Raw genomic sequence first — 13,534 nt, forward strand, 5'->3', positions numbered from 1 at the left:
AAGAAAGACTTGTAAACATGTGGTTTCACACATTGGAATCTGACCTCTTGCTTTTTTAAATCAGCATTTTCCAGATACTTTAACAAATTTTATGCAGGTATGCAGAAATATAAAATTCTGTAATTACTCAGAAAAATACATATAGATAATTATTGTGGTACATTTTCCTATAGGCTGAAATTTTGAATGTTGAACATATTTGACTCCTTTCATTGTGAGAAAAATATTTCTTGTGTGCATGAAATATTGTTGTAGCGACTTGCACCCCAAGTGTTGAATATAAGGTAGTCACAGTGCCTTGTGAGAATTAAATCGTAAAGCCAACATTTAATACGTAAAGATATGAAACATTGCTTTAAAGTGACCAAATGACTCCCAAATCTAAAAAAAGTTTATTTTTTTATTTTTTGTTTTTTGAAGTTATTTATTTTGAGAGAGAGAGAAAGAGAGAGGAAGAGAATGAGTAGAGGAGGGGCGGGGGGGCGGGGACAGAGGATCCAAAGTGGGCTCTGTGCCGACAACAGAGAGCCTGATGTGGGGCTCAAACTCATGAGCTGTGAGATCATGACCTGAATGAAAGTCAGTCACTTAACTGATGGAGCCACCCAGGTGCCCCTAAAAAAGTTTATTAAAACCAGATTGAGTATTAACATTGCTAACGAAAGACTATTCAATCTGAAGGGAGAATAGTCGGCAGCTAGGAGAGCACGGACAAAGGGAAGGCTACTGGGGCAAATGTTGATAGTCTCCATCAAGTCCAATATAGGCAATTCAGTGCTTTACCTATCCAATGACCTACCTACATGTAGATGGGATATCTTTACACAACAAGTATTTGAATATTATAGCTAACTCATCTAGGTTTGATGCTACACTTGCTAAACAACTCATTACAATTTAGCTTTTCATGGTGATATACTAGAGAGACAGTACCTCGTAGTCATATATATTAATAAATCTTGGCAAGTAAACAAAATTGTATTCCTAAGGGTGCACGTTTAAGGGAAATACTCAAAACTTGACACATTTACTAAGGTAATGCCAATTTTGAGGACTTTTGAGAGATAGCTGTCTTTTCTAGGCGATACTTTCTTTTCTTTTTCTAAAAATTTTTTAAGTTTGTGTATTTATTTTGAGAGAGAGAGAGTGAGCAAGGAAGAGGCAGAGAGAGAGAGGGAGAGAGAGGATCCCAAGCAGGCTCTGCACTGTCAGCACAGAGTCCTCCATGAGGTTCAATCTCACAAACTGTGAGATCATGACCTGAGCCGAAATCAAGAGTCCAACACTCAACCGACTGAGCCACCCAGGCACCCCACCTTCTTTCCTTTTATTACTCATCTTTCCTACATTCTCTAATAATTTTGTTTAGAACACGTATGACCTTGAGACACATTTGTTGCATATGACTTGATGATATAGCTGCTTAGCATAAATAAATCTGTGGGGTCAGGGGAATCAATAATTTGAACTTCGAAATTAACCATGAAAATCTTCACAGGCGTTCAGACCCCTCAACTCCCATAAAACTCGTATGGACAACTCATATGTTTGCACTCTTCTTGTCTGTGCACAACTTTCCACCCCCCCCCCACATACCCCCCCAAATATATTTCAAGTTGCCTAAGGCCAGACCCATATTTTACTTTATATAGACCTCATGGTGTTAAAAGCAGCACACCATAAAATGAGTGAAATTCAGAAAGTATAGCAGATTGTTTAAAAAAATAGAAGAATAAAAGGAATAGAGCCTTTCTATTTCTGTGTATACTTTTTTATAGGAAGAGATTTATGTTAGAAGGGAAAGGAAAACCAAACATTGTAAGGACAAAGAACTTAACAGAGAAACATGGAAACACAGCAAACTGTTTTGTGTGACTGTGACCAGAATAATTCAGATTCTTGTTTGATCTGAGCTTGCTACTTCACTTAATTAATTTGAAACAGGATTTAAAACCTTCTTAACCCAATTTGAAACTTAAAAGCAACCATCAATCAACAGAAAATAAATTTGCAGAATTTCTCTTTATACAGGTAATTGTTTTAGTTTAAAATTACTGTTGGATGTAAATGATATTGAAACAGCTTATTTAAAAACCTTAGTTTGTCACCTCTGAATACTTTTTTTTTGTATTTCTGTGTCCTGTATTCAAAGTAATTATGGCCTTTAGTCTAGATTTCAGTAATCTGTTTAAATCTCCATGTATCTATACACAAAAGGATCAAATGTGAAATTTTAACTAAGCAAAAATATTTGTGTATGTGAATATGATGTAGCAATTACTTTTTGTCCTCAGTGTGATAACAGTAAGATATCTGGAGTTCAGTAAAATGGAGACTGAATAAATATTATAACTTTCAAATACAGAGAAATTAAGAATCCTAAGGTCAGTTGAATGAAGAGTTTGTTTTTCTTCCCTATTTCTGTGTTTCTGAAGTTTTCTGATATGTGCCACAGTCTGAAATTGACTACTAGCATACCTGTAATCAGTATTTATTTTGACTGTTATTTACAAAGTGACTCTTGCTGTTTTATTTACACTGATTTATTTACTCTTATTTACCCAACCATGATTGCTTTTGGAGGGAAAGAGAGAAAAGTAATGTTGATGATTTTTAAATTTCATTTTCTTGATGTTTTGTGTTTACTTTCATTTTCATCACTTAGGTATGATTTTGGAGACAAGTCCTTCTTTTTTTAAAAAATTTTTCAAGTTTTACTTATTTTTGAGAGAGAGAGCATGAGTTGGGGAGAGGCAGAGAGAGAGGGAGACACGGAATCTGAAGGAGGCTCCAGACTCTGAGCTGTCAGCACAGAGCCTGATGCAGGGCCTGAACTCACAGACCGTGAGATCATGACCTGAGCGAAGCCAGATGCTTAACTGACTGAGCCACCCTGGTGCCCCTGGAGACAAGTCCTTCTTGGTCATCCTCTCAATCTAAAATCCCAGTGATAATAGCTGTTAGAAATTTAATGGGATTCCTTGAAGACTTTTAGGTATATATTTAATACTACTTATGTTTAACAAAACACTTACTGGTTAATAGAGTTTTCCAAATATTTTGCTATTACAAATACTGCATAAACATCATTGCCCTTCTATCTTTGTGCTCTCATTCATTAGGATATTTTTATAGAATATGTTCCCAATAATTAAAATTTAAAATATTATTACGGCTGTATTTACAGTCAGGCTTAAGGAGCATTTTTCATTAAATTAAAAAAAAAGGAGCTTCTTAAAAGACTAATTACTGTCTTCTACAACCCATAAGCACTAAAGAGAACTATATAAAGAAATATTTGTTTAACAGAACAAATATTTGGTGACAGCAAATATCATGGCAGACATTTATAGTTTTTACTTCAGTTGAATTATCTTTGAAACCGCTCCTCTGTTTGCCGTAAGAATACCAGTTTTGAAACAGCCATCCCCAAACAGGTGTATTATAGTGGTCTGAAAAATTACCATTGGACTTCATTCTTTCATTGATTCTATAAATATTTTCAAGTATATATTAAGTTCAGGGAACTGTATGAAGTTTTATATGAAAATGAATCATACATAAATTTCTGTTTTAAAGAGCTTAGTAACTGAGAATGAGAGTGAAGATAAGGCCATATGTAACTCTAAAAGAAAGCATAGGGGTTTCAGGGAAGTCAGGAAGGAAAGTTGAGGATCAAGAGCTGAGAGAGAGAGAGGTAAGACCTCTCATGTGATCAGGGAAGGCCTCACGGACTACTGTGTCTTCCTAAATTTGGGTCAAAAGATAGGATCCAGGTCTATGGAAAAAGGGAGAAGCATGAATTCCAACAACAGCAGCAGTTGTTAAATACTTATTATGTTGTAGGTAGACTGGGTGAATTAAGCACTATATATTTCTAATTCCTTTAATCCCCAAAGAACACTGTGTAGATAGGTACTGTTGTTATCTCTACTTTACCAATAGGAAACAGAGATCCATATAAGTTTTATGACTTGTAAAATATGCTACACTTAAAAAATGATGGCACCAAGATCTGCATGTATAGCATGAGCAATGCTGAAGGCTTTCAAGTACCGAAAGATTATTGGGAATGGTGAGCTATAGGATGTAGGTGGGATCAGACAACTAACACAGAGGATCACTAAGATTGGAAAGGTCTCTCAGGGTGAGACTATGGAGGTCATCAAATGCTAGACTAGGGCATTTATGGGGAGTTTTTGACTAGCTAGTAACACAGTAATTTTAGATAGGATGAAATAATAAAGACTAAAAAAAGTTGCTGGATTTGGTTAGCTAGCTGATCATTAACATATCAATTACATTTATTTAGTTATTACTCTGCCAGGATTGAGAGGTAAATGTTTCCAAAATTGAGAATAATGAGGGTAGAGAAATGGCCACTGGATATAGCAAGGGGAAAGGAAATGGTTTTATTCTACTATGTACTTTCCCCCCTAACTTTAGCTTATCAAGTTTTACATGATTCATTGATTCTTCTTTCCACTTTCTTGATCTTTTATATTGGTAGACTATGCTAATTGTCTTATATATATTCTTTTGTTTAACTTTACAATCAATTTTATGGAATAGAATATTCCATATTCTATGGAATAAATTATTAACTATAATTTATTGATGAGAAAACTGAGGTTAGGAACTTAAGCAAGTTTCTCATGGACTCTGATTGATGAATCAAAGATTTAATCAAAATTTGCCTGACTCCCAAGCTATAACAATTGTGTTATATCCTCGAATTTAAAAAAATCGCTCCACACAGTTGGTTATCTGGAGTGGCTACATTGCCATCTTCAGCTCTTGAAAACTGTACTCAATTATGTATGTACTTCTGATTGTTTCATAATCTTAAAACACTTTTCTTTTTGTCTTTTTTTGGGGGACAGGAAGGAAATACTAAAACAAGCCAGCCTTCTTGGAATAAGAGCAAAGATTTATTCAGCAATTACTCTGTGCCAGGCACTATTTTAACTGCCTCACATATGTTAATCACAATTCTTGCAATAACCCTAGTAGGATTGTTATTACTTGATATGTAAGGAATGAGGCAGAGAGTACATAGAAGTCCCAAGGTCATAGAAGCAGGATTGGACATCATAGTCTGTCTCTATAGCCTGTGCTTTCAACCCACAGACCTCTGTGTCCTTTTGGCATATAAAGGGTGGGCTATGAGGTGTTTTAACTTTTCTCAGTGTTTTTTTTGTTGCCGTTAAAAATTATATTTATTTATGACCTGTGACCCAGTCTACATTAGAATTAAAAAGGACAGTCCTGTCTTCAATTCACCATAACTATCACTTTAAGTACAATGTTAGTATTGCCAAGATGACATTTTAATAATGGGTAAATCTATTAGAAAAATTCACTCAAAAGATTTGTTGATTTTATTGATTTTTTTTAAAACAGTGAAATCTTTAAAGACCAAACACATTGTGAATTTTTATTTATGTTTTCCCCCCATGTACTTGGCACTGGAATAAGTGGGGCCTGGAGAGAATAAATTTACACACAAAAATATTTGTTTTTACATACGGTATTTTGGAGACTTAATGGTTCTCCTGTGTGGTTTCTTGGCTAAAGGTGTGTTTGATAACCATTTGAAAGATTCCCTAAGACCACAAAAATTCATCTTTCTGTTTGTATGTTTTTGTGTTTCATATTTTGTAAGAGTAAAATAGCATTGCACTGGGTGAATGATTCTTCCTCTCTAGATCGATTCATACCATAGATGTCACAGAGAAAATATAAAGACTAATTTCATATTTATAATTGCATTTTTTAATTGAGGTATAGTCAACACAATGTTATATTAGTTTTAGTTGTACAACATAGTGATTTGACAATTCTATGCGTTAGAATAGAATTCTGTTCGTGCACAGCACGAGAAGTGTAGTTACCATCTGTCACCATACACGTTATTATGGTATTATCGACTATATTCCCGATGCTGCATTGGTTTTTAATTAGTTAGCTGTGCCATATTTTAGTACCATTTATTCCAAGGTTGCTGTTTTGCTTTCCAATCTTAGGGCATATTCCTTAGAGACCAGTGTTATATCTTTGTGTATGTGTACAGAAACAGGGAAGCTTATTTTTTCTAGGTTTTTGTTATTGTTGTTAGAAAATGTATAAACATAGTCATATTTGGTTTAATTATCCTTAACTTAAGTCTTTGTCTTAATGTATGCCCAGTTTTCCTTTATTTTCATATTAACATATTGAGACTATTATTTTACATAAAATTTATATGATAATACCCAGTTCTGGCAAGGCAGTGAGGAAATAAGATATTTTTCTTGGAGAATGTAAGTGGATATAACACTTCTGGAGGGTAATTTGGCAGTTTTTATCTAAAACTACAAAAACGTTTATACTCTTTGATCCAGTAAGTTTACTTATTGTAATTTATCCTAAGGAAATAGAGGATATGTATAAGACTGTTTCTGGAAAGATGTTTATCATGCTATTATTTATAGTATTGAAAAGTGAAAAAGAACACCCTGAAATGTCTAAGATTAGGGATTTGGTTAAATAAAGTATGGTACCTCTATTTGACAGAATACCATTTAACCATTAAGCATTGTTATAGAAATTTTTTTTTCACATAACATTGAAGTAGGTGTGAGAGCTGATTTGCCAGAAACAGTCTGTACCACCATTAACCCAACAGAAATAGCATGAAAATAGTCACACACACGTATATTAATAAACGATATGCAAGGCACATCCAGAATGATTTTTAAAGTATTGATAACCTAATAGAAGTAGATTTGAATATTTTTATTAAATTAGAGCAGAAATATGAATACAACATCAGAAAGACTGAAATTTGAGGCATAGGTTTTAGTGGAAAGAGGAAGCACATAGAAACAAGAGCAGTTGTTCAACTTTAAAATACTTCTCAGAGGGGTGCCTGGGTGGCTCAGTCAGTTAAGCGTCCGACTTCGGCTCAGGTCATGATCTCACGGTCCATGAGTTCGAGCCCCGCGTCAGGCTTTGTGCTGACAGCTCAGAGCCTGGAGCCTGTTTCAGATTCTGTGTCTCCCTCTCTCTCTGACCCTCCCCTGTTCATGCTGTCTCTCCCTGTCTCAAAAATAAATAAACATTAAAAAAATTAAAAAATAAAATAAAATACTTCTCAGAAACTTTTTCCTCTTTTTATTATAAAAATATGGACTCTGATGTATATATTTGTAAAATGAGTCATATTGGGGGATATCTTTTAAAATTCATTATTTCATCTATTTTTTTTTTAAATTTTTTTTTTCAACGTTTATTTATTTTTGGGACAGAGAGAGACAGAGCATGAACGGGGGAGGGGCAGAGAGAGAGGGAGACACAGAATCAGAAACAGGCTCCAGGCTCTGAGCTGTCAGCACAGAGCCCCATGTGGAGCTCGAATTCATGAGCTGTGAGATCATGACCTGAGCCAAAGTCGGATGCTTAACCGACTGAGCCCCCCAGGCTCCCCAAGAATGAAATATTTTTAAGGGTCTTAATACACTTTCCCAAATTACTTTGAAAAGTTGAACTAATATACACTTTCTAAAGCAGCAGTATATAAAACAAACTGAATTACTTAGGTTTTTCAGAGGTATTCTCTGAAATCAGTTATCTTTAAGTAAAAATAAAAAATGGATGCTTTGGGGCACCTGGGTGGCGCAGTCGGTTAAGCGTCCGACTTCAGCCAGGTCACGATCTCGCAGTCCGTGAGTTCGAGCCCCGCGTCGGGCTCTGGGCTGATGGCTCGGAGCCTGGAGCCTGTTTCTGATTCTGTGTCTCCCTCTCTCTCTGCCCCTCCCCCGTTCATGCTCTGTCTCTCTCTGTCCCAAAAATAAATAAACGTTGAAAAAAAAATGGATGCTTTATGATAAAAGTAAACTTTAATATAAAAAAACTTTTGACTCTATGGATATGTTTCTCAGGTATTTACTATGTTTCTCAGCCTATCAAAACATATGAAACAACATTAAAATGGAAGTTACTTTGCTGAAGATAAAGTACATATTACAAAGATAAAATTAAAAGACATAGTGATTTTATTGTGGAAAATGAAACAGGAATTCTGAATTCTAGCCTTGGTTCTGCTACTAACTGACCTTGGACAAGTCCCTCCACTTCTCTAAATTTCAGTTACCTTATGTGGAAAATGAGGGCATTAGATCACAAAGTTCCTGAAAGGTGAAAAACAGAAGCTAAATATATGTTAATTATTGTAAAGCTCTTGCCGCTTTTAAGATGCTGATCCTTTATTATTTGAGGTGGTCTGATATTCAATAAATCACTAAATATGTGAAATTACTTTTGATTTATGCTTTTCACCCTTTTGGTTCTTTCTTAATTCAGGCCAAGGAGTTCCTTTGCTATGCTTTGGCTGTTCCTCATCCCTTTTATCAAATCTTTGTTAGAGAGATTTGTTAAGAAAAATGTAGACGCATTGTGCTTTACTAATACAAGAATATCTAAATAACATTGCTGTAAGTAGCACCTTGTGTGAATAAGTTTTTCACAGTGCAATGGTCATCTAAAAAATGGATATCTATTAATTGTAGTTGGTTAGTCTATGTTGAATTACTATTAAGTGGGTCAAGTAATGAATTATAAATAACTGTTCCATTTAAGTGATTTTGTCAACTAGATGGTAGAGAAATTAAAAGCTTTGTATTCCAGATTTCATATTTTTATTGCAGAGATTGTGTAACTACTGAAGAAAATTAGATTTTATATAATAATTAATAGTTTCCATGAAAACAAAGTTTATATCCATGTTATGACAAAATATATGAAAGAAAATCTCAATGTTCTATTTATTTCTCATTTATTTAGTCATTTATAGTAACTTTGTTAAGTGCGTTATAAGAAGACACAGAAGGAAGATAAAATGAGTCTTCTCACAATGTTCTGGCTATTTTGTAAAAACTAAACATATGCACATAAGGATAAATAAATACAACAGAGCATGTGATGAAAGTATATTGCTTGTCAAGATGAAATCTCTAATAACATAGAAGGTTAGGAACTAAGCTTACATTTCCTTCTCCCTTATTTTTCACAGTTGATCCCCAGATTCTACTCCTTTTAACTAAAAAGTGTATCTAGAATCTATCAATTTCTTTCCATTTCTACTGTTACCACTTTTGTTCAGGCCATCATTATCCCTTGACCAAAATTATCTAGCTTGTCTCTCTGCTTCCAGTTTTGTTTTACACACTTGATTCTGTGCCACAACCAGGGTCTTGTAAAATTGCAAAACTGCTTATGTTTGATGGCTTCTCATTTCCCTAAGGATAAAGCCCCAAGGCTTCTAAGCCTTCAATGGCTTCTAAGGCTTTCTGTGATTGGACTTTGGCTCAAACATCTAGTCTTGTCTCTCCCTCCTGTCCGACTTACACTTCATAGTCCAAACACGCTGTATTTTTCATTCCTTGAATGTGACCTGCTCCTCAGTTTTAGCAGTACTTCCTTAAGGAGATACTCTCTGATCCCTAGACTAAGGGCAGACGCCTTGTTACTGCTCTTACATTGCTTCCTATTTCTTCTGTTATAACAAAATATATTTAAAACATGTTTAATTAACTGGCTTTTGTGATGGCATATTATTTGTTGTCATGAAGTCTCTAGCACCAATATAGTGTCTGACACATAGAAGATGTTTGATATTTCATACATGAAAGAATGAATATATAAAGGGAGATGATATAGTTTAGGAGGGTATTATTCAGAAGATAGGTCTTCAAGAATGAGTCCTATTTTGATTACAGTAAGAGAGTAAATATTGTATAGATACAATAAGAGATTAAATACTGTTTCCCTACACACTTTTTTCATCTAGGTGTGTGATTGTATACATATAGCGGAAATAGAAATACTGCACAAGTTTAGTTAGAGGTAGTAACTTCTCTAAAGGGATAGTGTGAATCAGGCTATTGAAGAAGCCCGATGTCTTTATTGTTTTACAAAAAACAAACTGTATATATTTAAGGTGTAATAACTGTTTTTCTCCAGATATATTGAGATATAATTGACATCCAACGTTGTGTAAGTTTAAGGTGTATAACATGTTGATTTGATACATTTATATATAACAAAATAATTATCACCGTATTATAACTTTCAAGTCTATAATACTATATTATTAACTATAATCACTATGCTATACATTAGATCCCCAGAACCTATTTATCTTCTAACTGGAATTTTGTACTCTTTGACCAACATCTCCCCTTTCTTCCCTATTTCCTGTCCCTCACCCCTCAGCCTCTTAAAGAAGCCCAATCTTTAAGATTCATTTTGACTAGTCTCCCTGATAATACATATTATGCTCATCAAATGTCATGAGTGGGAGAAGGGAAAGTATACTGAGTTATTAGTCTATATATAAAACATTTTCTGTAAGCACTTTAGCTATCATTAAATTTTATTTAGTTTATTTCACAGGTTTATAAACAAAATGTTCACAAGTATATAAATGAAGTGTTCATTAACTCAGGCTATACATAATGTGAAGGCTGTTTTAGGATAATATGTTGTACTTAGTGTCCTAACTTTGAATTCAGTTAAATTGATTATAATTTTAGTCTATTTTTTGTGTCATTTCTAAAACACAATCTTTTGCCACATGGTAAAGAAAATATTTTCAATATTACACTGTGTATTAACTAACTGGAATTTAGTGTTTAGAGCCCCCCACAAAAGAAAATCTTTTCATTTATACTTTTAGAGGATATTGTTTTTCTGTTATCAGATTGCTTTATCAGTCTTAAATTTCCTGATTCCATGATGTTGTGGTGAAAGAAAACATTATAAAAACCTTGTTGAACACAAATAAAATTCAGTGAAAAATCACAGTAAAAATGCTAATAGCTTACATGAATTTCTTTCCTAGGTTTAACCATGAAACTTTGGAATTTGATAAAAGCACATTGTATTTTGCATGTTAAACTCTTTACAAGAAAATCTTAAAATATAAAAGGTAGTTTGATTTGAAGCATGTTGGTCTAAATAATATGAGATAAAAATGAAGTTCCTAGGAATTAAAAGTGAATATGTGCTTACCTATTTATTTATCGACTGTTAAACACAATTTTCAAAGATTACTAGAATAAAAATTCTTCATTTTTAAGGACTTCTAATTCTGATGGGTTGGATGAGTGATGATACATATGGTTTGGAGGGAAGATTCCTTTAAAATGGGAGTACAATTTGCTTATTAAATCATTATCTAAAGCTTAGTCATGTACGAAGAAAACTGCCTAATAATTAAGAGTTGATATTTTAACATGGTATTTGCAGCAGACACGTTGGATACTTAATTAAGTAGAACATTGCTTATTTTTTTTTTAAAGGATTGACAAAATCAAACTCTTCTTGGCAAGTGAAATTTTTATAGTAGCAGAAGTGGGAAATCTAAAGGATGTGGCTCATTCTCTGTTTGGATGATGCAGAATTGCTCCAAGCAGTAAGCTTACTGTTTTCAGACAGCATTAGCAGCTTCAGCAAATACAACTGTGTCATCGTCCGTTAATACGGGGGTGTTTGTAACCGCAAAGGGGAGACGATAAACAATATATGAGATTTGATAACTTCTTGATGGCTTAAACAGATACTGATGGACAGATCTGCTGTTTGATGTTTTCTTCACTAGCCCTGAAGATGCTGAGACATAGAGATGGCTGTGATTATCTTTTATAAGACAGGAAATGCAATCTTTAGGGGTTTCTGGAAATAGAAAGGTCATGCAGTCTGGAACCTGTGAGCCTTTTCAATCTCTAAGTCATCAGGTATGCTCTCATGAATTATGATGATACTATTAGATTGTTGAGTTCTTGCTTTTTCTAGCTTTTAGTCATGTAGAATATATTAATCAATGTAATTGTTTATTATCAGATTTTTCTTAGGAGATTTGAACAAGTGATATTTATAGTAATAGACACCAGCTGTGAACAATATGAATTTTAGAAATGCGTATGTGTGTGTTTGAGTTCATGTTTACTTTAGGTTTCTTTTGAGGGGGACAAGTGAGGAGTAAGGAAAGAGATCCTTTATTTGTAATTAAAAGCAAGGTTTGGGGGCTCTCCAGATTTTTTCAGATTAAGCCCGAATACAGTCATGTGTATCTCTTATTTCGAATGATAAAAATAGCACAATTTGTTCAGTATGATAAGGATACATCATAGCTGGCTGCTTATAGATAGTGAAATATTAAAAATTTTTTTATCTGGAATTTCTTAAGCATAGAAATAGATGTTGCTACCATTGTACAACCACACAGGAATACAACTTTGATGAGTAGAATCGTGTTTGCCCACATCTAAGCTAATTTCCTAAAATTTATATTGCAGTATCTGAACTGTTTTAAAAGGCATAAGTTTAAATTATTTCCCAGATCTATTGAAATAATGATGCTCTTACTCCTCTTAATGTAGATGTCTGCTGAAGGCATTGCTTGTAGCTGAAAGCAGATGATAAATCTATTTTTTGTTTTTGCTTTGTGTTGTTGTTGTTTTTTTTTTACAAAGAATGCTTGTGACATTTAAGCTTGTTTCAGATTTTTTGATACAAAGATACTCCGCATTAGCTTAGTTTCATTTTCAAAATTAAAAGACTTGACTACATTAAACATGTTAATTACAAAGAATAGGGAATCATCACAGCAAAGAATTTGGATTTATATGTCCGTTTTATCTTGAAACTCTGCTGGTTATCTTAAACTATTTTTATTAAGGTGTAATGCATTTAACTTGGTTTTGTTATAACATATCTTCAGAATTGGATAAGACACTGTGCCCGTGTTTGACATTCCAATTTTGAAGAAAAGGATATTTTATTTTTTTACATTACACATATTTCTTCCTTAGTTTTAGAGGGCTTGTTAGATATTTGACCAGGTATTCCATTTTAAATAAGCAAAAAGAATGTTGCAGCATTTCTCAACAGAAAGATGGCTTTGTTTTCATGATTTTGTAGCATGATTAGGATTTAATGCCTCATCAGGGTGATGCTATAGTAATGAAAAGGAGTATGTTTATCAAAAGACAGAAGTGGGAGTCTGAAACAGTGATTTACTTCAGTTAAGGGGTTGGTTTCTCCTTTTTAATTAAAAACACATTAAAAATTATACCTACTGATATTGGCTATAATTTATATGTTATTCAGGCTACTTAGCCAGCTTATATTCTTATTAGTAGGGAAGATTGCCATATTCTTAAGCTTGATTAGTTTTGGAATGATTTGGATATACCTTTTAGTTGCTACAAAACCTGTTTAATCTGTTAGAATTTATTTCCAGTATTTGCATGTATTAGTCGCTATGAGTACATTCTGTTTCTTGGCATTGCTTTGGGATTCTTCTAGGTATTGGTTTTACAGCATTCTGCTATTTTTCACTGTATTTATGACCTTTCAAAAAAACTAAACCATAAAGATTTTTGGTTATTTTCCTTTAGTGGCACTTACAGGATATCTCAATAATTTTGTAAGGTAAAAAAGCTACTGCCTTAGAGTTGTCATTTCTTTTACATGTTGGAGAAAAAGTTCT

General features: G+C 33.7%; 1 protein-coding gene across 7 annotated transcripts in view; it reads left to right on the forward strand.

Moving 5' to 3' along the window:
- The window catches only part of SLC4A10 (solute carrier family 4 member 10), a 297,084-nt gene that overhangs the window by 69,820 nt on the left and 213,730 nt on the right, over positions 1-13,534 (forward strand). For 5 of the 7 annotated variants that reach the window (XM_040475188.1, XM_040475189.1, XM_040475185.1 and 2 more), the window contains exon 1: positions 11,697-11,777. The exons of 1 other annotated variant lie outside the window; for it this stretch is intronic. In XM_040475188.1, coding sequence (XP_040331122.1) covers positions 11,697-11,777 — 81 coding nt within the window. Of the gene's footprint in view, positions 1-11,474; positions 11,778-13,534 lie in introns of those variants that run through there. One more of the 7 variants, XM_040475186.1, reaches the window with a different exon arrangement.

This window comes from Herpailurus yagouaroundi, unplaced genomic scaffold (genome assembly GCF_014898765.1).
Source record: "Herpailurus yagouaroundi ecotype Mexico unplaced genomic scaffold, PumYag 140, whole genome shotgun sequence".
In the NCBI taxonomy this organism is placed as follows: domain Eukaryota; kingdom Metazoa; phylum Chordata; class Mammalia; order Carnivora; family Felidae; genus Herpailurus; species Herpailurus yagouaroundi.